The sequence below is a fragment of the Chelonia mydas genome, chromosome 3 (assembly GCF_015237465.2).
Source record: "Chelonia mydas isolate rCheMyd1 chromosome 3, rCheMyd1.pri.v2, whole genome shotgun sequence".
In the NCBI taxonomy this organism is placed as follows: domain Eukaryota; kingdom Metazoa; phylum Chordata; order Testudines; family Cheloniidae; genus Chelonia; species Chelonia mydas.
The window spans coordinates 203,072,073-203,096,012 of NC_057851.1; the positions used below are offsets into that span (position 1 = coordinate 203,072,073).

The window sequence follows — 23,940 nt, forward strand, 5'->3', positions numbered from 1 at the left end:
AAGAATATCCCTGACATTGCTTTCTGAACAGGCCGGTGTTCTTAAAGATGTGTGTCATGCACGTTCCCTTACCAGCCAACACTCTCATCAGTGGAACGTCTACAGTGATCCACCAATGCTTGCATAACCATAAAGAAGTAGCCTTTTTTATTGATGTATTCTGTAGCAGGGTAGACTGGTGCCAAAACAGGGATGTGCAGGCCTCCTATGACTCCATTGCAGTTTGGGAGTCCAGTGCTGCAAATCCATCCACTATGTGCAGCGCATTGCCAAGAGTCACAGAATCATAGAATATCAGGGTTGGAAGGGAGGTCATCGAGTCCAACCCCCTGCTCAAAGCAGGACCAGTCCCCAACTAACTCATCCCAGCCAGGGCTGTGTCAAGCCTGATCTTAAAAACTTTTAAGGAAGGAGATTCCACCACCTCCCTAGGTAACCCATTCCAGTGCTTCACCACTCTCCTAGTGAAAAAGTTTTTCCTAATATCCAACCTAAACCTCCCCCACTGCAACTTGAGACCAGTACTCCTCGCTCTGTCATCTGCTACCACTGAGAACAGTCTAGATCCATCCTCTTTGGAACCCCTTTCAGGTAGTTGAAAGCAGCTATCAAATCCCCCCTCATTCTTCTCTTCCGCAGACTAAACAATCCCAGTTCCCTCAGCCTCTCCTCATAACTCATGTGTTCCAGTCCCCTAATCATTTTTGTTGCCCTCCGCTGGACTCGCTCCAATTTTTCCACATCCTTCTTGTAGTGTGGGGCCCAAAACTGGACACACTACTCCAGATGAGGCCTCACCAATGTCGAATAGAGGGGAACGATCACGTCACTCGATTTGCTGGCAATGCCCCTACTTATACAGCCCAAAATGCCATTGGCCTTCTTGGCAACAAGGGCACACTGCTGACTCATATCCAGCTTCTCGTCCACTGTAACCCCTAGGTCCTTTTCTGCAGAACTGCTGCCTAGCCATTTGGTCCCTAGTCTGTAGTGGTGCATGGGATTCTTCCGTCCTAAGTGCAGGACTCTGCACTTGTCCTTGTTGAACCTCATCAGATTTCTTTTGGCCCAATCCTCTAATTTGTCTAAGGCCCTCTGTATCCCATCCCTACCCTCCAGCGTATCTACCTCTCCTCCCAGTTTAGTGTCATCTGCAAACTTGCTGAGGGTGCAATCCACACCATCCTCCAGATCATTAATGAAGATATTGAACAAAAGCGGCCCGAGGACTGACCCTTGGGGCACTCCACTTGATACCGGCTGCCAACTAGACATGGAGCCATTGATCACTACCTGTTGAGCCCGACAATCTAGCCAGCTTTCTATCCACCTTATCGTCCATTCATCCAGCCCATACTTCTTTAACTTACTGGCAAGAATACTGTGGGACACCGTGTCAAAAGCTTTGCTAAAGTCAAGGAACAACACGTCCACCGCTTTCCCCTCATCCACAGAGCCAGTTATCTCGTCATAGAAGGCAATTAGATTAGTCAGGTATGACTTGCCCTTGATGAATCCATGCTGACTGTTCCTGATCACTTTCCTCTCCTCTAAGTGCTTTAGAATTGATTCCTTGAGGACCTGCTCCATAATTTTTCCAGGGACTGAGGTGAGGCTGACTGGCCTGTAGTTTCCAGGATCCCTCCTTCTTCCCTTTTTTAAAAATGGGCACTACATTAGCTTTTTTCCAGTCATCCGGGACTTCCCCCGATTGCCATGAGTTTTCAAAGATAACGGCCAATGGCTCTGCAATCACATCCGCCAACTCCTTTAGCACTCTCGGTTCACCGGGGGAAGGAGCAGTCCTGCGTAGCAGTAAACAATTAATGGCTCTGCAGACTTTCCTGACAATGGCCCCCACGGTGGATTCTTCAACTCCAAAAATGATTTCCCACTGACTGGTAGCAATCCAACATTGCAAGTTTCCATAGTCCAATTACCACTTGCTTCTCCACTGTCAGCGCAGCTCTCACAGTGGTGTCCTTGTGCTGAAGGGACTGGGGCAGTCTCAGCACACAGACCAAGGAATATGGCTTCGCGCATCCGAAAGGTCTGCAGCCACTGCTCATCATCCCAAACCTGCATTAAGATGCGATCCCACCAGTCAATGCTTTTTTCTTGGGCCCAGAAGTGACACTCATCATCTGCAGCTGCTCCATGAACTGGCTCTTGCTAGCTATGTCTCACGGCAACTTGTCCTCTGTCAAATCGTTCTCTTCCCTGCTGATTCAGTTCCTTCTTGTGACTCTGCAAATACCAGAAAATTGTGCATCCTGTCCTTGCAATGCTCATGACAAAGTGTTGCGCTGTGCAGGCTCCATGATTCTGTCAGAGATGGTGGACAGCGAGAAAGGCCACACAGATTTGTGGGAATTTTAAAAAAGGCGTGAAAAATCAGGGACATAGATGACATCATGAGAAAGGTGCATGCTGGACAGCTGACCCCTTGCTCCCAGTCACTCCTGCTAATTTGTTTCTGCCCCACAATGCATTGCCAGAAGTTCACAAAGACAGTGTGCTGGAGGTGGCGAGCTGCACAATGGGATACCAATCCATGGTGCATTGCACTGGGTAATGCCACAAACACTCCTAGTGAGTAAGTGCAGTGCTAACACAAGGAACCAAGTTTGCATGCATACAAGTGATATACTACGGTGGCTTTATAAAAAGTTTGTAGTGCAGATATGGCCTAAGTCTGTGAACAGTTTAGTTTTCTCCCAGGCAGGAGATATGATACAAGGAGCCTACCCTGCAGTCTGGCCCACTGAGAGCAGAAACCAGAGGAGCAAAATGTTCAAAAATCACATATGAACTTAGCAGAAAGAGGACTTTGTTTTCCAAGGGTGGGAAAATTTTCTTTGAGAGGAGAAAGGGGACTCAGCTAAGTTGGGTGGGCATGTTTGTATCCCTTTTTTCCTCACCCTAACAGTGAACAGCAAATGGAAGTAATGGGAATTCAAGGCTTGAAGGTCCCTGGGAGAAAGTTAACCTGTATTGTACTGTACAATACATCTGCATAGGAAAAAGCAAGACAAAATGCACTGACTTTTGGAGATTAAAATGACCAAAAAAAATAAATAAAAACTTAACTTGCATGTGAGACTTATGTAACATTTCAGAAATCCAAGCAAGATCTCTGCCTTCAGACCACTAAAGATGATGAAGATGGACTGCATATGTTGGGATACAGAATACTAGATACCCTAATAGAACTGAGTTCACCTGCTGACTGAACCTTGTAACAGCGATAGCAATAATTCCAAAGCTCTTCCCCAGAGGTATTAATGACATACTACCAATTGCAGACAAACAACGACAAGATGGATAATTAGAAGGGAAACAACAACTGCAACTAGTAGCTTTGAATGAAGGTCTCAAAAAGCTCCAAAGATTTTCCTGAAACTATTTCAGGTAACACACACTGTCTACAGGTATCAGTTACTAAGTTGTATGTACTGTGCTGTCTAGAAAAAAAAAAAAATCTTGGTGCAGATATTTATCCCCTTGTCACTGTCTAGCGTGGTGGCAACTTACAGAGGATATTGTTCAAGGGAATAAATTTGAACAGGGAAGCAAAAAAAAAAAAAAAAAAAAAACACACAAACCAAAAAACAACCCTTTTCCCTAAAAGAAGGGTTCCAGGTGCAAAACACAACAGATTTCGTCATCTCACAAGCATCACAAACAACACATGGATTGACACTGGCACCTATGCAACAGCAGTACTGAAACTGAAGAAGCTTAGAGAGGTATAAAATTATGTAGACCATACTTCAATGCCAGCGGTTCTCAAACTGTGGGTTGGGACCCTCTCTGAAAGGGGTTGCCAGGGCTGGTTTAGACTTGTTGGGGTCTGTGGCTGAAGCCCAAACCTCACTGCCTAGGGCCAAAGCCAAAGCCTGAGGGCTTCTGCCCTAGGCGGCCGGGCTCAGGTTGCAGGCCCCTTGCCTGTGGCTGACGCCCTTGAACTTCAGCTTTGGCCCCCCCCGCCTGGAGTGGTGGGGCTTGGGCTTTGGCCCCCGCACAGGGCAATGGGGCTTGGAGAAGCTCAGGCTTCAGTCCCCCCTCCTGGGGTCGTGAAGTAATTTTTGTTGTCAGAGGGGGGTCACTGTGCCATGAAGTTTGAGAACCCTGTAACCTATAAATATCTGTAATTCCACCATAAAAAAACTAAAAGCCATGAACCACCTGTCACCCCATGTAACTTACCATAGCCATCATGTCTAAATGATGAAGGGTGTTCTCCCAAAATGGCTTGCCTCTGGCGGCCCTTCCCTCTGTCTAATATACAGGAAAAAAGCAGTTTTAACAAACAGACAAGTACACAATAATTCTCAAATTAAGATATTAGTTTCATCTAACAAGTGGAAAAAAGTAATTTGATTCACGGTTAACTTAAAAAATTACCCATTCAAATCAGTTTTTAAACACAAGCTGTCATCAGAGGACACCAAAATTAGGAAGAGGTTGTCTGCCTAACAAATTCCACTTAAGTTGAGGTGTTTTTTTTTTCCTTTCTTTCTTTTTTTTTTTTTTTTTTTTTTTTTTGCAAAGAGAAGGTACAGACACTTTAAGTTTATGGGACTACTTGAAAATTTTCCGAAAGCGACATCACACACTACGAGAGGTAACACTTTAGAGTAGGGTTCACCTATGCATGTCCTAAAACGAGTTTTAGATACAGAACTTTTGAAAGACAGTACCTGAATCCTACTATTAGCTTCAACAGCAACACATTTTCAAAGTGGGCTTCTTTCAAGAAGTTTCAGCATAAGCCAACAACAACCTGTATTACATGGTTTCACAATCAGTAAACAGAGAGCATTACATATGCGTACACTATATTTACATGAACACCTCCTGGGAGTGCTGAAAGGATTGTGCATTACTGCATTATTCATGCTCCATCACAGGTTCTATTTCAATTGCTGTAAAATGTCAGAATAATGCACTTCAACAATGGACAGTCCTTTGAGCAAACCTGGTTTATATAACAATCTAAAGGTAAACAAGGGGTCAACATTACTGGGTGGAAGCAGTGCACCACTTTCACAAGGGTTATTTCTAATTAGTGACTGCTGCGTACTGGAAAAATGTGAACTCCCAAGTTCACGTTTGGTAAGCAGCAGTTAATTTTAAAGAACATTTCTCACAGTGTTTCGTTGATAAGCCACTTCTTGAAGTGCCATATTCAAAGATGTGGTGAAATGTTTAATTATTATTATATTTAAATACGACTGAATGATGGAAATTGACTCTCCAGCCCACTACAATTAGAGTTTTCCCCAAGTAATTTGAACTGCTGAGCTTAACCTCTATGATAGCATACAATGGGAGATGAGAAATTGTGTGATTTCCACCTAAGATGTTGAGGATAGGTTCCTAACTAGATGATTACCTTGTCCATAAAAATCAAGGGAGGATGAGGAATGCTCCCACACAGCTCTTTGGCCTATAGAAAGCCCCTTTGAAATAAGACCTCTTTCGGAGAGCAGAGATGAAAATTTAGATTTAAAATCTCAGCCTGTAGTTCTACTCTCTTGGACCTATGCAGATTAACTGTTACAGTGGCTAGCTGTTAAAGAGCTCTATCTTTAATAGAGGGAATGCCTAGGAAGCAAATGTGAAAGGGGTCAGTCCCCTGTTGGCCAGAAGGAAAAGACATCTCTCCTCAACCAGTCACCTGATGACAACATACATGCAACTCAAGAATATATTCCCCTCCGATTTGCAGATATTCCTTAGAAAGCCTGCATAAGTGGAGAAAACGCTTGAGGAAGGAAAAAAAAAAGAGCTTGTGACCATACAGGACTACAAATAGTTCATTCTTAAGAACAGAAGCAGGAAAATGTGTTCTCTGTACCCTAAAATGGACAGACGTGAGGTGGAATCCTGGCTCCACTGAAAGCAGTGGCAAAACTCTCACGGACTTCGGTGGGACCAGGATTTCAACAATGGTGCTCAAATGCTGTTTAGATGGAACTGAAAGAGAAGCTGAAATGAAAGAAGCTAGCTTTGAAACAATAGTCTAGGTCTTCTGAGAATTTCAGAAGAGACTGGAGGTACGTCAACCTACAAGGGAACCAAGAAATAAATGCTAGGTCTCTTGAGAACTTTTATTGCTGTGGAGTACACAGTGGCAAGGCAAGCCTCAGAATGAAGTTCCCTGGGGATAAGATCTTGTTTGCTGAAGCTAGAATCTTGCAGTCTGGGTACATCAAGTTCAAAGTTCACATAGCGCCATCAGAACTTCAGGAAGAGGAATGGCCTGAAGAGTTGGCATGTTACATGAAGTATGGAGAGGAAGTGCTGGGATAATTGCTAGGGTTACTTGATCAAAATTGCTGGTTATGGGCAGTAACTCCTCTATATGCCTGCTTCACCGGATAAAAACTAGCTCAGGGAGGTAGAGTTCAGCTATTTGTGTACTCCCCTATATATTACTTTCTAGATCAAGGGATGTGTGCAACAGAAAGAGAAAAACAACACTACAAAGGGGCAGCTGGATAGTACAGATCTAATTCCCTTTCCTCTTACATCAGGGGTTCTCAGACTTTTGTACTGGTGACAGCTTTTACATACCAAGCCTCCGAGTGCGACCCCCCTTATACATTAAAAACACTTTTTTATATATTTAACACCATTATAAATGCTGGAGGCAAAGCGGGATTTGGGGTGGAGGCTGACAGCTCACGACCCCCCCATGTAATAACCTTGCGACGCCCTGAGGGGTCCTGACCCCCAGTTTGAGAACCCCTGTCTTACACGGTGTAAGGGATGTAGTATCAATATGTAGATGACAAAGATATTCAAGCAACTGAACTAAAAAAAAAAAGAGGAGTGAGAAACAGATTTGTGCACTTTTTAGGCGAGAGTTATGCTGGAGAGAAGTTTCTCATCTCCCACTGTTTCATTTCCTGGAGGAACCCTGGTCCATACAGTCATATCTGTTTGTAACATAATTACATAAAATAAAGGTTGTCATATTTGAGACTAGATGCCATAAAAGCAGCTGTAATATAAATTGCAATGGTTAAGAAACTGACAATCCACTTAATCTTTCAGGTTTTTTCATCCCTGCAGTTTCTTTGCTGTCAGTTTCTAAACATTTTTCTCAATTTTAATTTTCTTTAATACTTCCTGACTTCTTAAGAGTGAGTTTCTCAATTATGGTTCAAATATTGAAATTCTACCATCAACCAATACTGTAGCTCCCTTGTTAACCTTTTACAAGAACTTCATTTTGAAAATCCAAAACCTGCATTTTTAATTATACAACAGTTTTACAAGCCAAACCACTCCTGATAACACCCAACATTTCTACAAAAATGTAAGTTTGAGAGTGCATCTCAGAGAGAAGTCAAAGCCCTCGCTTTCATATTTCAGACTTTGAAGATACTCTACCTTGGTTAGACATGTTATGTTTCCACCTCCATGTTATGCACTCCTAGATTTCTAAAGATTACATTATAGAAAAACTATTATTGTATACAAATTACTGAACAGTTACAAAAAGAGAATACTTTAAATACTTTACAGAAGTCAGGCTACACAGCAATTTGTCTTTTACATTTTTAGTCATATTTTCACTATTAAGCGGTAAGCTCTGACTAGTTTTCACAGTTAAGAACCTAAGAGACAAGTTACACATGCACCACGTGTGCACCTCCTTGCTTCAAATACTTAAATTTAATATACCTGAGAGCGCTTGTTTAATATTTTATTATTAATCCCAGGTAACTACAGATAAATCCTTCAGTTTACTTACTATGAGACAATTTACACTGTAAAGACTGACTGCAGTTGTCTTAAATACAGCAAGGAATAAAATAAGAGTATTACAACAATGTAGATGAGATCAACAAGAAATTTGGGATTTACCATTTTATGGAGGTTCTTAAATGTTGCAATTGTAATTAAGGGAAATAAGACCAATATACATAAAAACTTGAACAGAATGGGTACAGTCTATCATGGTATTCATCCCATACAAATCTGAAGTACCTTAAGTGTCCTCCTTTAAAAACTTGTGGTGGTGGTGCATGTAGTATGCAGACAAGGTGAATTGCAAGTCTGAGTTTTTTCAGAGGGCTTTTTGCTGATGCCGATGTAGTGCATGATGAAGTGTAGAGTCAGCCTGCTGGAGTCCTCTATCCTTCTTAATGCCTTGTCCAACATAGGGGAAAAAGTCCTTTCCATAGAGAAGCAGTGTGCAAGTTTGTAGTTTGTAAGGAATAGTCTGTATCAGTTTCCTCTCCTCCAAAGAGTGAGAGCTGCTTGGAGAAATGCAAGTCCTTGTACTGCGAACATGCTTGCATGTGTGGGCTCCTTGTTGCACTAAATAGCTCATTGTACACCAGTAGGGGGCACTAATGTTCAATGTTACTTTGTTCCTGGATTACATGTTGGCCTTTGCAAGACAGCCTTCATCAGCAACGGCTTGTTTGAAATGACTATTGCATTACATAAGCTAACCATGTGTAAAGTAGTGTCATTAGCATAGTAAAACACTTACAGCTATAACATATAAAAAACGTACCTCGTCTGCCCAGATACGGTTTAGTGTAGTCCCAACTATCATTGTCGTTTCTAATGACATTAAGTCGAGTTGGCTGTTAAAATTTAAACACAGGGTAAGTCTTGAACTTATGCACTTCATCAGTAAAATAGTTAACAGAGAAGATTGAGCATTACCCTTGCATATTCAATTTTTAGTGTACAGCATCCTGCATATATATCTGCTCCATTGAGTGCTGCTTTAGCCTTCTGAGCACAGAGAACTGATTCAAACATAAATCTTGTTAAGGATTTTTTTGTTTTTAAATAAAGATTTGTTTTCCCCCCTTCAAAATAATGAAGCAATCCAAGACATTTTAGAGCAGCCTACAGTTACTTTGTTAGGAATAAATGAGAGATCTAAACAGTCACACTAGTTTAAAACTGCTGAAAAGCACTGGCAGTCCAAGATCTCAGCTGCAGCCCGAGCCATATGATACCTGCCTTTGAAGTGTATGTAGCCCAGGTTGAGCTGTTTCATAATTTAAGCATAGACTCATTCTGCTTACAGTCTATGCAGGTTCAGTGAAAGCCTTAGTTTATTCACACACGTCTCTCCATGCTGAGAGCTTATCCAACTTCTAAATGGTGGACACCCTACAGCTCAGAGTGAAAATGGAAGTGGCCATGTCAGTTGATATTCTAAGACAGGGGTGGGCAAACTTTTTGGCCCAAGGGCCACATCTGGGTGGGGAAATTGCATGCAGGGCCATGAATGTAGGGCTGGGGTAGGGGGTTGGGCTGCAGGAGGGGGCTCAGGGCAGGGGTGCAGGAGGGCTGCAGCAGGGGGCTCAGGGCAGGGGGTTGGGGTGCGGGGTACAGAAGGGGTTCGGGTGCGAGCTCCAGCCGCTCCTGGAAGTGGCTGGCACCATGTCCCTGTGGCCCCTGGAGGGTGGGGGATGGATGGGACAGCGGGCTGCCCTCACCTGCGGGTACCTCCCCTGAAGCTCCCACTGGCGGCGGCTCCCCGTTCCCAGCCAATGGGCGCTGCGGGGGGGGGAGGAAGGGGTGGGGTGGTGGTGTTGGGGGGGGGGGGGGGGGGGGGGGGAGAGGGCGGTCCCTGCAAGCGAGGGCAGCGCACAGAGCCCTCCCCCCACCCCCAGGGGCTGTGGTGCTGGCTGCTTCCGGGACAACGCAGGGCTCGCAATCCTGTGGGTTGGATCCAAAGCCCTGACGGCCTGGATCCTGCCCACGGGCCATAGTTTGCCCACCCCTGTTCTAAGAGCTTGTCTCCATGAACATGTAATTTATGGCAAGCTAGGCGTCAATCTACCCTGCCACACACCAACTGTCCCTTATGGACCCTGCTTATGCACCTTAACAGTTTGTTAATGCACATCAGCAGGGTTCACACAGACAAGCAGTCTGTGACAAGCTATTGCAGAGTAGATTCACACCCCAGCTTGCTGCAAACTAAATGTTTGTGTAGGCAAGCCTAAAACGTCAGGCTTACTACACACTAATCAGAGTATGTGGATGTAGCACGTTATTGACAAATATGGCGAATGACTGTGCCATGGTAAGTAAGGACAAGGTTCAAACTAAACCCTTGAACAAGAAGGCTGGAATTGGTATCTCCCCTTAGCACTACTAAAACCAGGCCTGGAAGGTAGGGTCTGGACACACACGAACTATCACCCTAGCATGGAAGGAACTGAGGATATAAAATGGGAAAGAGTCAAGTAGTCCATCACTTCCAAGAAAAATTCTACCACTGAAACAGGGAAAAGAAGTTTGAGAGAGACTTCTTGTGTTTGGATTTGTTAGTCAAACTTTGTGTTTGTAGATGGACAAGCAAGAGACCCCAAATGGACATTTTTGACAACAGACACTGTATTTGTGGCCTGAGATTAAAGAGAAATTTACTTTAACTTCATTGCCCTGTGGTGGACATGACACCCTCCAAGACAAGTGTCCCTGCGATATGCTAGGCTCAATACATGGGGGAAAAAAAATCATATTCTTTACATATTTTGAGATTTTAGTTTTCTGGAGACTAGCACAAGAGCATACAAAATGCCTGCAGAGACCGAGGGGATGGCTTATGTCAGGGTGTCCCCCTCCTCCACAACCCCTGTACTCAGTGGTCTGCTGTACCAGACGGCCTAAATTCAGCAGCACCCAGCACAGCAGACCATACAGTTTGCAGCATCTTTTTAATGGGGAAAACCATGAAACTGACTTTATACAATATGCTACCAAATGCACAAAAATGATTAGCCTGTAACATTCATCTTAGGGGTCACTTTTAGCACAGAATATACAAACAATGAACAAAGATGCGATTTAAAAGTGGTAATATTTTGGAGCAGATTTATCTGCTGCATACACTGGAAATGACAAAGCATCTTGAATCTAATAATTCTCAAATCTGTAGAGCTCAAGATTAATGTAAAATCTTACTGATATATGCATGCTTAAGTCTCATCTGCAGCTGAGAACATACAAATATCAGTGTTAATAAAAGGATATTCAACCATTGCTTGTATTCCATTTCTCTTGAATATAACAATACGTTGCACTTTCCCAACAGGGTTGCACACAGTATACAAGACATCCTATAAATGAAGAAGAAAAGTTATTTTAGAGAGACATTTCAAGTTTGACATTTTTATGAAGGTTCACAAGTGTTCTACAGGACTTCAAGGTGTATGCGTGTGTACATGGAGTAACTTTCACCGTAACAGCATTTAAATCTCAAAGAAGGATAACCCCAGTTATTTATCAAATTATGGCTACTTTACATGTATATTAAGAAATGTTAATCTTAAAAGATGATGATTTTTCCTTATATTGCTGTATCACAATCAAGAACAGTCAGCTCCCTCAAAGGAAGATTTAGAAATTGAAAGCAGACAAATACATAACCTCTTAACCAGGGGCTCTCAAACTGGGGGTTGCAAACCCACAGGGGGTCACGAGCTGTCAGCTCCACGCCCAAGTTAAATTAAATTAAGATTAACTTAAATTTAAAATCCCTGTTTTTAATTTATATGGGGGGTGTCGCACTCAGAGGCATGCTGTGTGAAAGGGTTCGCCAATACAAAAAGTTTAAGAATCACTAAAGGAAGCATTCACACAAGTATTAGGCTTCACTCCAGGATACAGCTCAGGCCACAAAAGTAGAACTCCTTTCTCTCTATGCCATATCTCTGGATAATGTCATCTGCAGACAAATTTGTGACTCGGATCAATCTCTCTCTCTACCCCACATCTTCCTTCTTCTGTGCAAACTACAATTTCATCTCAGCCTGACTTTCTAATACCTCCTAATGGAGACACAGACATCCATTTAAACTCAGCATGGCTAATACTGAGCTCCCAATCCCACCCCCAAATGCCCTCCTCACTACCTCCTTTCTCAATCACTGTGGACACCACCATCATGCTGGCCTGCCACTCAGCCCTATAACCTGTGCCTCATGTTCAACGCAGACTTCTCTCTAGGTCCTCACATCCAGCCTGTGTCTCAATCATGCCAATTCTTTATACATTTCATCTCTGAAATCTGGCCTTACTTATCCATTCACACAGCGAAAACTCTCATCTTGACGGCTGCAACCTCCTTCTCTCTGGCCTTGACAAATGCAACCTAGCCCTTTTGACATCTATTCAGAATACTTCTGGAAAGATTTTCCTAGCTATTGTTTTGACTGTGCCATCGCTCTTCACATCCCTCCACTGGCTCCTTCTTCTCTATCACATCAAACATAAGCTGCTTTGCCCTCACTTTCAAGGCTCTTTACAGTCTATCCCCATCCTATCATCTCTCGTTTGCTGCTGAGATGTCAGCTTCCATTACTGATCGGCCCCTCGTTAAATTTTCAAACAAGCACCTTCATGCTTTCTCCCATGCTGCCCCTAATGTCCAGGACGAGCTCCCTATAAACACCTGCAAAATTAACTCATTATCCTCCTTCAAAACTCTCCTCTGCTGTGATGTCCATAAAAAACTTGATCATGGTTAGGCTGTTGGTGCGTTGAGTCCTCTGCCCGCCAGATTCACCGTTTCCTTGTACTCCCCCCCCCCCCAGTCTCTTGTTTTATACTTGGATCGTAAGCTCTTGGGACATGGACCATATTTTTGTTCTGTGTTTGTACAGCACTTAGCACAATGGGTCTGGGGTCCTGGCCTATGAACAGGGCTCCGAGGCACTATGGTAATACTAGTAATAAATTTATTCACCCAAACCAAAGTATTTGCAGGTGGCTCTCCTGTCCTATCACTGGATGCAGAGAAAACCTTTGACTGCAAGAATTATGTTTTTGTAGTGCTATAGCACATGGCATTCAAAGTTTAATTCATAATTTATAAAATCCCCATTTTCAGCCCCAACCTTTGATAGTAGTGCTGAATGATGAAAAGGACTTGAATTTCATCTCCAGAAAGGGGAAAGATACAAATAAGAGAGCGCCTTGTATTTCCACTACTCTTTGCATGAGAAGCTATACCCAGGCCAGTGCAATATGCAACATGTCAAAGTATCAAAAGTAAAGAGGGATGTTTTATGCAATGACAAATTGTGACATCACAAAACTCAGACAATCTGTTGCCTTGGTTTCTAACCTAGCAGATCAACTGATGGCTAGAAAATAAGCCAGTTAAATAGTGAGAGAACACCCATGGTCAAGACTCCAGGTTCTCATCCCCTGCAATGGGAATAAAGAGAAAGTGGGATTTTTTTTAGAATAATACACTTGAATATAAATGTCTGATATATGTTCAAGTAGTTGTAACTTTTAAATTAAGTTTTAGTAATCACAGATGAATCACTCGATGATTGCTTCTGAAGCATATGGCATTGGCCATTGTCAGAAGACAGGATACTGGGCTAGATAGACCATTGATCTGACCCAGTGTGGCTGTTCTTATGATTTTAGTAGATTGCCTGCTAGGGTTAAGTGTAGAGCTCACAAAACAGAAGTCTTCAAAGATACTGCATAATAGCTGTGCTCATCCCATTGTGCTTCAAAAGTGTTATGCAATGTCTGAAGGGTTCAGTAGCCAGAATTCTGAAATATTAAGTTGCTACATAGTTGCTGAAAGACATTACGAAAGTATTGCTATAACAAGGGGAACGTCATTCAGCTTTTAAGCCATTAGGAATATTTGTGATTGAGAGAGTTCTGTTGGACTGTTTTCTGCTCATACTAACTTGCTCTGATAGAATATTAATAGTTGCCTTGAGCAAATATTACTAAAAATGTACTATGTACTTAGAGCATATTAACAGCTAGAAAGTTTTATGAGTGCACAAGCAAGAGGCAGCTAGTTTTAGGGGAAAAGGGCAAGGTTATCAACGAAAAAAAAAAAAAATCAGTTAAAAAAGGAGTGCCAAATACCCCTGATTCCAATTAGTCAAACCTGTAAATCAGACTGTTTTACTTTCTGCAAGCATAACCAATGTTTTGGATATACAGAACAGGGTCTTATAAACTGTACCTTCATACAAATGGATGCATCCTAAGTACTGGCTGCATCTCTGGAGAAGTCTGATATGTACATGCTTAACTTGAATTCACTGTTGTAACAAAAAATACACCGAAACTGACTGCATATTAGAAAGCTTAAATGGATACCCATAATTCTTCTGACTCACATAAATACATTACATAATTATAACAATAAAGGGTATGCACTGGAAGTGAAGTTGAGAGGTTTTTAAAAAAAATTTAAAGAAACATACCACTGTAATTGGGTAGAGAGGATTTTGAATTGATAATAGGAGAACTTTGTTTCCACCTGATGGATCATCCGTGTTCCCTGGCCGAGTGATCCTTTTGCTTGTAGAATAGTTGAAAAAAGCTTGCTGTCCAGCAATATACACTGGCTCATCTGCTGCAAATGTCACACACTTCTTGGCACTTTCTATGTTTTCAAATTCCACCAAAGCCTGGCGTTTAAATGGCATCATCATGACATAGCTGGTCAGTAGAAAAACACAGAATAAGTTCTCCTGATATGCTTTTTCTTAAGATCGCTTGCCATAAATGGAACAACGATAATTTTTAAAAAAATTCCCTAGTGTAAGACATTTGGTCTCCCTTCATAAGTTAGTAACTTTCATTCCATTCCCTAAATCAAGTCATGTAACTATAATTATAAAAGTACGTTTTTACAAAAAAGTTAAACAATTTATCAGTAAGTTAGATAAGCAACAAGCAGTGTTTTCAGAATATAAAGAGTTAAATATTAGTCTACTAACGCTTGTAATGTTCACAACTAGCTGATATGAATCATATACTAGCCCTGCTAGAACTATAACTAGCTGAAGATTTTACTTCCAAAACAAATGTTTTTAAACTGTAGCTCGTAAAAGGTCATGGATGGTCAAGTGAAAACTGCAAAAAGAGATCAAAGCTTTGACACAGTATCAGAGTGCGAAAAACCTATAACTCTAGCATAACTATTCTTATAGCTAACTATTGAAAGTCTGACTGCAGACATGGAGGGTTGAATGTACCGTAACGAGACTTTATTTGATTAGCCATCTTGTGTATAGAAAGTACCATGCCCGCAGTTAGAGACGTTGCCAAGAAGTTCAGCGTTCCTGTGCTAGTGACTTAATTATTGATAAAAATGGCCATTTTGAGATTAGGGATGTCATTACAAGTCTACCAGATTATTTAGCTTTGTTCTCAAAAGCAATCTGACCACCAAAGCTCCCAGCCTGCCTTGAGCCACCAGAGACATGGTTTTACTACAGTCAACATACCATATGGTTCCAAATTTTTCAAGAGCCTCCACAAGGTCCGCTTCTACGACTGATTCACAGAGTCCTCGGACATGGACAACAGGAGAAACAGAAACTTTGTGATGACTTCCACCCACATCCTAACAAAAGCACAAAAATTTTCTAGTTTATTCCAAACTTAAAACACAGCTATAATTAACCATGTGTAAATAAACGTCTGACCTCCCCCAGCAAAAGTGCCCCCATCCACAAGATCTAACAAGTCAGTCTCTCTCTCTCTCTCTCTCTCACACACACACACACACACACACAGTCAAGCAAGTCAGAGCAAGCCTGTTGCTGAGTTGGGTATTGATGTTCCCTTAAAAATTAACCAGCTAACCAAGACTCCAGTTTCCAAGTTTGGTCACCTGCATTAGTAAGACCTTGTCTATACAAGGAAGCGAACCATAGATTACAAAAGATTTCCACTGTAGAATAAACTCTCCTCAACTGCGGAGGAAAATTATTTGGATGCAAGCACAGATAAGCCTGAACAACTTTTTTTTTTTTTTTAATATTCTTCCAATCTAGTTTAAGCCAATTTTTGTTGGTGATGCGCAAAGAGGACAAGTGGGACTGAGAAGATCCATTACTGAAATCTGAACCACTATGGGTCATTTTCCTACTGTAGACAGGATCTGAGTTTCAACAGCATTTTCTCACACTACCCAGGAAGAAAAGCAATTAATTGACTACAGGCCCTGTATTTTATGTGATTATGCACTTTCCTCACATCACTGAGGGCTACATCAGCACTTAATCAGAATTACACCTAAGGAGTCAGCACTTAAATAACCCCCAAATTTTTATGTATTTTATATCCTGTTTTCTGATCCTAGGGGGCATTTGTACACACCTCTGTGATTAACCACTTTAAAAAGATTCAGTATCAGGGGGCAGCCGTGTTAGTCTGTACCCACAAAAACAACAGGGAGTCCAGTGGCATCTTAAAGACTAACAGATTTATTTGGGCATAAGCTTTCATTAGTCTTTAAGGTGCCACGAGACTCCCTGTTGTTTTTAAAAAGATTCAGTGTCTCAATGACACAGCATAACTCTCACAATGAAGATTTTCAGAGCTTAATGTTATCAAAGAATTTCATTACTCAATCAATTCCTTCACTACCATCCCCCACAAATGGCCTGCATTGAGAACTGTATATGCCAGGTCATTAGCACAAAAACATGCAGGTTTCCTTTAAGCACTATCACCATGTTTATGCATGACTGAATAGCTCAGGTGGTAATTTTTAGTTAATCTTTCCCCGTGCATCCTTGAAATAAGAACAAGGATGGTAAATTTCAGCCCAAAGACAGAAAAGATGAATAAACTGAAGAGGGAACAGACATTGAAAGATCCAAAAATAGCAGGAAAAATTAGATATTAAAGGCATACTAAATAAGTTGTGACACAAACAGCTGTTGTGGTCAACTCCTACCACACTGCAGACTAGTGCAACGTCAAGTTAACCAATATAATTTTAACCAGGTCTGTTTTGTGGAAATATATCCATGCAAAAGTGTAATGTCTTCCAACTATGGTGTAGATGCCTTGACCTGGGGTCCTCAAGCCCCCTCAGGATAAGCAATTAATAAAGAGTTTTGCATAAATTAGCTTCCAAGATTGTCTTTCTTATAGTTCAAGAAGTCCTTATCTTCCCTTCCTACAACGTTTTTTTGAGCCTGCAAATTCAAGGACATTGACTGCAAGTTTAAAATAGATGTGGGTTTACAGTGGATTATATACTTATTTGTAGGTGTGCAGTAACTACATTGAACATGAGTTTCTTGCAAAAGCAAGATTTGTTATTTCTCTTTAAATCCAGAGTTCTTCCCTTTGAACAACTGATTTTTGAGGCGTTAGTAATATTTCCAAGATTACTGTCCTCAATATCTACAATTACAAACTGAAAATGGCTTTGACACTGAAATCCTTATAAGCAACCTCAGAATTTGCAAACTCTGGACAGCCAGTGGGTAAATTACTTTGTAATCTTAGTTTTAGTTGCAGATTGTTGTAGATACTTGCAGGACTATATTGTTTTAAACTGCAACATGTGTTCCTTGAAGACGAGTGGTGGTGGCCATTGTGGGGAAGAGCACCAATCATATTTGCATAAATCACTACAACAATTTCCTGAATTAAATCCAGTATCTTTGAGGTCTAAAGCAATAGTTATAAAATTAAACAGAAGATTATTATGCTTTCAGCTGCAGGCATTTAAAGATTGTGGAGCGTTGAGGGAAATACACAGTAGTTTCTATTTTCCTCTTATTCTGTTCTTTCTTCTATTCTCTCCTGCTGGTTGGTAGCAAATCTTGTTCCACTCAAGTTATGGACAGCACCACTGTACACAAAAACCAATGAAAAAATATTTCAATGGATAATAATTGAAATTACAGATAAGCAAAGGAAAAAAATGCCACCTGACAATTTTTTAGAGTTTGATTTAAGGAGATTTACTTTGTATATTTTAAACACAAAATGTTGGCAATTTGTGTTTTAAGGGTTATAAAGCTTTAACTTTTAAAATCTCAATGTCTGTCATTATTGTCTACACCTCATCAGTTTGCACAAATGTGAAAATTTAAAATAGATAAAAATAAAATGCTTAAAAATAATCATCATTATCTGTCAAAAATAAAAACCAGCTTCTGCCAAGCCTAATTATATCAGTGTGCTCAGAAGGCCAGCTGTGTCACAGAGACCCAGCCAGTCAGCACCTCATTCAGTCTGACAATGACTCAGAGCAGCCAAAGTTATCTCCTGCAGGCATCCCTACTTTGGTTAGCCCAAGTGGCTCCCAAAACACAAGTCCCCCCTTATCCAGTGTCACACGGGAAGACCAACCTCTTGCAGATGGAGCTGAAGGTTTGGAGGGGGAATAAAAGCCATATTAGTGCTCAAGAATCCCCATGCATAAAATGTGGAGGGACCCACAGAACAGAAAGACACAGTACTTGTAGCAGCTCAGGGATAATACTGGCAAAAGTTCCTTGGGGAAAGAGTGGGAAAGAGGTAACAAAAATCTCAGTCTCTTACCATGGGTGTAAGAGGTGTTTAGCAGGATTAGCAACCTTTAAGGCTGACAGGACTCCCACCTGAAAGCTCCCGATTCAGCCCCACTTGCGAATATTCAGACAATCAGATGTGCACAGATGTGATGGGAAGCAGTATGAGGATACAACAAGATGACACCCCTGGGTGTAAGGACTGGTCTCAACAATTTTCTACTGCTATAAATGTATCTCTACAAGAATAAGCTATACCAATATTTTATATCTATATAAATCTATCTCTTATCTGCTTAATGTGCAATGACAGTCAGAAAAGATAATAGAATGTTAGGAAGCATTAGGAGAGGGATCGATAGTAAGACAGGAATATCATAATACCACAATGTAAATCCATGGAACACCTACACCTAAAATATGGAGTGTAGTACTGGTAGCCCCATCTCAAAAAAGATATATTAGAATTGGAAAAAGTAGAGAATGGCAACAAAAATGATTAGGGGTATGGAACAACTTCCATCTAAGGAGAGATTATGAAGACTGGGACTGTTCATCTTAGAAGTGAAACAACTAAGGGCGGAATATGAAAGACATCTATAAAATAATGAATTGTGTGAAGAAAGTGAGTAAGACACAGGAACCGGGGTGTCCCAATGAAATTAATGGACAGCAGATTTAAAAGAAACGTAAGGAAGTACTTCTTCACACAATGCACAGTCAACCTGTGGAACCTGCTGCCAGGGGATGTTGAGAAGGCCAAAAACATAACTGGGTTAAAAAAACACAACAAAAACAAAACAAAACTCAGATAAGTTCCTGGAGGATAGGTCCATCAATGGCTATTAGCCAACATGGTCAAGGATGCAACCTCATGCTCTGGGTGTCCCTAAACTACTGACTGGAAATGAGGATATGGAAGTAGAAATTACTAAAACAGCTTTATGGGACCAAATCAGGGGGCCTGGATAATCTGTATCCAAGTATATTAAAGGAACTGGCACATGAAATTGGCAGTCCAGTAGCAAAGATTTTTAATGAATCCATAAACTCGGGGGTCATACCCTATGACTGGAGAATTACCAATATAATACCTATTTTTAAGAAAGGGGGGAAAAGTGTTCTGGGAAACCACAGGCCTGTTCGTTTGACCTGAATTGTATGCAAGATCTTGGAACAAATTTTGAAAGAGAAAGTAGTTAGGAACAAAGAGATAAATGATAAATCAGGATAAAATACAACATGGTTTTACAAAAGGTAGCTTGTGCCAGACCAACCTGATATCTCACTTTGAGGAGATTTTTTTTAGACAAAGGAAATGCAATAGATCTAATCTATCTGGATTTCAGTAAGGCACTCAATACGGTTCCACATGGGAAATTATTTGTTAAATTGGAGAAGATGGAGACTAATATGAGCATTGAAAGGTGGATAAGGAACTTGTTAAAGGGGAGACAACAACAGGTCATACTGAAAGGTGAACTGTAAAGCTGGAGGGAGATTGCTAGTGGAGTTCCTCAGGATTGGTCTTGGGAATGATATTATTTAACATTTTCATTAATTGCATTGGCACAAAAAGTGGGAGTGTGCCAATAAAATTTGAAGATATCAAAAAATTGGGAGGTATTGCCAATACGGAGGACAGGAATATCATACAAGAAGATCTGGACGACCACGAAAACTACAGAGATAGAAATGGGATGCAATTTAATAGCGCAAATTGCAAGGTCATGCACTTAGGGACTAATAACAGGAATTTTTGCTATAAGCTGGGGTCTTGTCAGTTGGAAGTGACAAGGAAGGAGAAAGGCCTGGGTGTATTGGTCGATCACAGGATGACTATGAGCCACCAATATGGATGTAGCCGTGAAAAAGGCTAATGCAATCCTAGGATGTATCAGATGAGATATTTCCAGCAGAGAGCAGGAAGTGTTAGTACCATTATACAAGGCACGGGTGAGACCTCATCTGGAATACTGTGTGCAGTTCTGGTCTCCCATGCCATGTTTAAGAAAGATGAATTCAAACTGGAACAAGTGCAGAGAAGGGCTACTAGAATGATCAGAGGAATGGAAAACCTATCTTCTGAGAGGAGACTCAAAGAGCTTGGCTTGTTTAGCCTAACCAAACAAAGGCTGAGGGGAGAAAAGATTGCTCTCTATAAATACATCAGAGGGATAAATGCCAGGGAGGGAGAAGAGTTATCTAAGTTAAGCACCAATGTTGACACAAAAATAAATGGATATAAACAGACCATCAACAAGTTTAGGCTTGAAATTAGACCAAGTTTTCCAGCCATCAGAGGAGTGAAGTTCTGGAACAGACTTTTAAGGGAAGCAGTGGGGGCAAAAATCCCTAACTGGTTTCAAGACTGAGCTTGACAAGTTTATGGAGGGAATGGTATGGTGAGACTGCCTACAATGGCATGTAGCCCATCTGCGACTGCTAATAGCAAATAACTCTTAGCAGCCGGCGATGGGACTAGACAGGGAGGACTCTGAGTTACTAGAGAGAATTCTTTCCCAAGTAACTGGCTGTTAGGTTCTTGATGACATGCCTAGAATCCAAGTGACCACCATATTTGGGGTCAGGAAGGAATTTTCTCCTGGGTCAGACTGGCAGAAACCCTGGTGGTTTTTCGCTTCCTCTGCACCATGGGGCATGGGTCACTTGCAGGTTTAAACTAGAGTAAATGGTGGATTCTCTAATAAACAACAAGGAGTCCGGTGGCACCCTAAACACGAACAGATTTATTTGGGCATAAGGTGCCACCGAACTCCTTGTTGTTTTTGTAGATACAGACTAACACGGCTACCCCCTGATACTTGACACCATGCATGGTGGATTCTCTGTAACTTGAAGTCTTTAAAACACGATTCAAGGACTTCAGTCACTCAGCCAGAGGTTATGGGTCTATTACAGGAGTGGATGAGCAAGGTTCTGTGGCCTGCAATGTGCAGGAAATCAGACTAGATGACCATGACAGGTTTCAGAGTAGCAGTCGTGTTAGTCTGTATTCGCAAAAAGAAAAGGAGTACTTGTGGTACCTTAGAGACTAACAAATTTATTTGAGCATAAGCTTTCGTGAGCTACAGCTCACTTCATCGGATGCATCACGAAAGCTTATGTTCAAATAAATTTGTTAGTCTCTAAGGTGTCACAAGTACTCCTTTTCTTTTAGATGATCATGATTGTCCCTTCTGGCCTTAAACTCTATGAGACTGCCAGACGCTGGAACTGGGTGACGGGATGGATCACTCAATAATTAACTTGTTCTGTTCATTCCCGCTGAAGCATCTGGCACCAGCCACTGGTGGAAGACAGGACACCAGGCTAAATGGACCACTGGTCTGACCCACTATGGCCATTCTTATAACTGTGTCCACACTAGGGTTGTGCTGCTTTAATTAAACCAATATAGTTGTAGCGCAGGGGCTCTCAAACTGGGGGGTCGGGACCCCTCACAGGGTCACAAGGTTATTACACACGGGGTCACAAGCTGTCAGCCTCCACCCCAAATCCTGCTTTGCCTCCAGCATTTATAATGGCGTTAAATATGTAAAAAAGTGTTTTAAATTTATAAGGGGGGGGTCACACACAGAGGCTTGCTCTGTGAAAGGGGTCACCCGTACAAAAGTTTGAGAACCACTGTTGTAGCGGTACAAGAACTGTGTATAGTTCAGCCCTAAGTCAGGAATCCACAAAACCTACAGAAGAGTCATGGTTAAGGCTATGATTTTAGTCACGGAGGTCAAGGCAGTTATGGATTCTTTGACTTTACCGGACCGCCGTGACTTCTTCCGCTTCAGCTGTCAGCGGCTGAGGCGGCGGCTGGAGGTGGGACTGTGCACCCCTGCCCTGCTGCAAGAGCTTGCAACTGCAAGCTGGATAGCTGGAATCAGGACCCTACAGCCCCTGCCCTGTGGTTTGCGGGGTTGAGGGGGAAGACTGCAGCTGGGGCCCCGCACCCCTGCCCAGCAGCTACAGCTGGGGCTGTGCACCGCAACCCTGTGGCTGAAGCCGGGGTTGCACACCCCAGCCCCATGGCGGGAGCTCCAGCTGCAACGATGCGCCCCCGTCTTGCAGCTGCGGCCATCTCCAGAGTGGGGGGCTGTATGCTCCCCATGGCTGCAGCCTCTGCTGTGGCTGCTGGAGCCGGGAGTCTTGGCCTGTCAGTCCCCTCTCCCTCCCCCAACATGGGACTCCATTCCTCTCCCTTATTTAGCTCTGCCCCCAGTTATTTTTTTATTAAAGTCACGGATAGGTCATGGGCTTCGTGAATTTTTGTTTATTGCCCGTGACCTGTCCGTGACTTTGACTAAAAATAACCATGACAAAATCTTAGCCTTATTCATGGTATATGCTGAAGCAAAAGGTAAAAGTGTTCAAAAAGCATTGTAATGATTACCCAGGGCAGTAGATATAGATTATAGCTGAGCTATTGTGAAAGGCGCTGCAGTTGTCAAACTACTGTGGCACCCTTGAACTCCCCCTTAAATAGCTATCAGTACAAGAAAAGAAACACAAATGGTCTGAAAAAGCCGTCAATGATGTCAATGATGCATACCGCAGCTATTCAGGACATCGCCATTATAGTTCCTATGCTCTAGTGGTCACCGTATCTTGACCTACAGATATCAGCACCAGCAAAGGCAGCTAAGCAACATAAAAATGCAGGTTTCAGAGTAACAGCCATGTTAGTCTGTATTCGCAAAAAGAAAAGGAGTACTTGTGGCACCTTAGAGACTAACCAATTTATTTGAGCATAAGCTTTCGTGAGCTACAGCTCACCTCATCGGATGCATACTGTGGAAAATACAGAAGATGTTCTTATACATACAAACCATGAAAAATGGGTGTTTACCACTACAAAAGGTTTTCTCTCCCCCCACCCCACTCTCCTGCTGGTAATAGCTTATCTAAAGTGATCACACTCCTTACAATGTGTATGATAATCAAGGTGGGCCATTTCCAGCACAAATCCAGGGTTTAACAAGAACGTCTGAGGGGGGAAGGGGGGGAGAGAGAGGAAAAAACAAGAGGAAATAGGTTACCTTGCATAATGACTTAGCCACTCCCAGTCTCTATTCAAGCCTAAGTTAATTGTATCCAATTTGCAAATGAATTCCAATTCAACAGTCTCGCTGGAGTCTGGTTTTGAAGTTTATTTATAGCATTTTCAGATTGACTCCATCTGAAAACAAGCCTTGCAGGTTTATGTAGAGATTATAATCATTATCAACGTTCTCTTTTTACACAGAGGTCTCTCTGCACCAACTCCTTTGCCTCCTAGGATGGTACCAGCAGTTCCACCAGGCACCACAATCTTATCCTGAACCAAATCCAGGAGACTAGATTAATTAGTGTTACCAACTTTACTCAGCAGTAAATATAACTGAATTTGAGAATTCAATCATTTAGCTTTTAATTTCCAGAACATCAGTTGATAGTAGACGCACTGTCTATTTCAGGGGTGAACAAACTTTTTGGCCCGAGGGGTTCACACTGGGGTTGTGAAACGGTATGGAGGGCCAGGTAGGGAAGGGTGTGCCTCCCCAAACAGCCTGGCCCCTGCCCCCTATCCGCCCCCTGACTGCCTCCCTGAGAACACCTTCCCCCCCCCCCCCCCCCCCGA

At 42.1% G+C, this 23,940-nt stretch overlaps 1 protein-coding gene across 1 annotated transcript in view; it reads right to left on the reverse strand.

The window, feature by feature from the left end:
• The window catches only part of HNRNPLL (heterogeneous nuclear ribonucleoprotein L like), a 40,889-nt gene that overhangs the window by 12,560 nt on the left and 4,389 nt on the right, over nt 1-23,940 (reverse strand). The window contains exons 2-7 of the mRNA XM_037896384.2: nt 15,273-15,391; nt 14,244-14,481; nt 11,029-11,114; nt 8,695-8,791; nt 8,540-8,612; nt 4,210-4,281 (exon numbers count right to left, since the gene is read on the reverse strand). Coding sequence (XP_037752312.1) covers nt 4,210-4,281; nt 8,540-8,612; nt 8,695-8,791; nt 11,029-11,114; nt 14,244-14,481; nt 15,273-15,391 — 685 coding nt within the window. The remainder of the gene's footprint in view (nt 1-4,209; nt 4,282-8,539; nt 8,613-8,694; nt 8,792-11,028; nt 11,115-14,243; nt 14,482-15,272; nt 15,392-23,940) is intronic.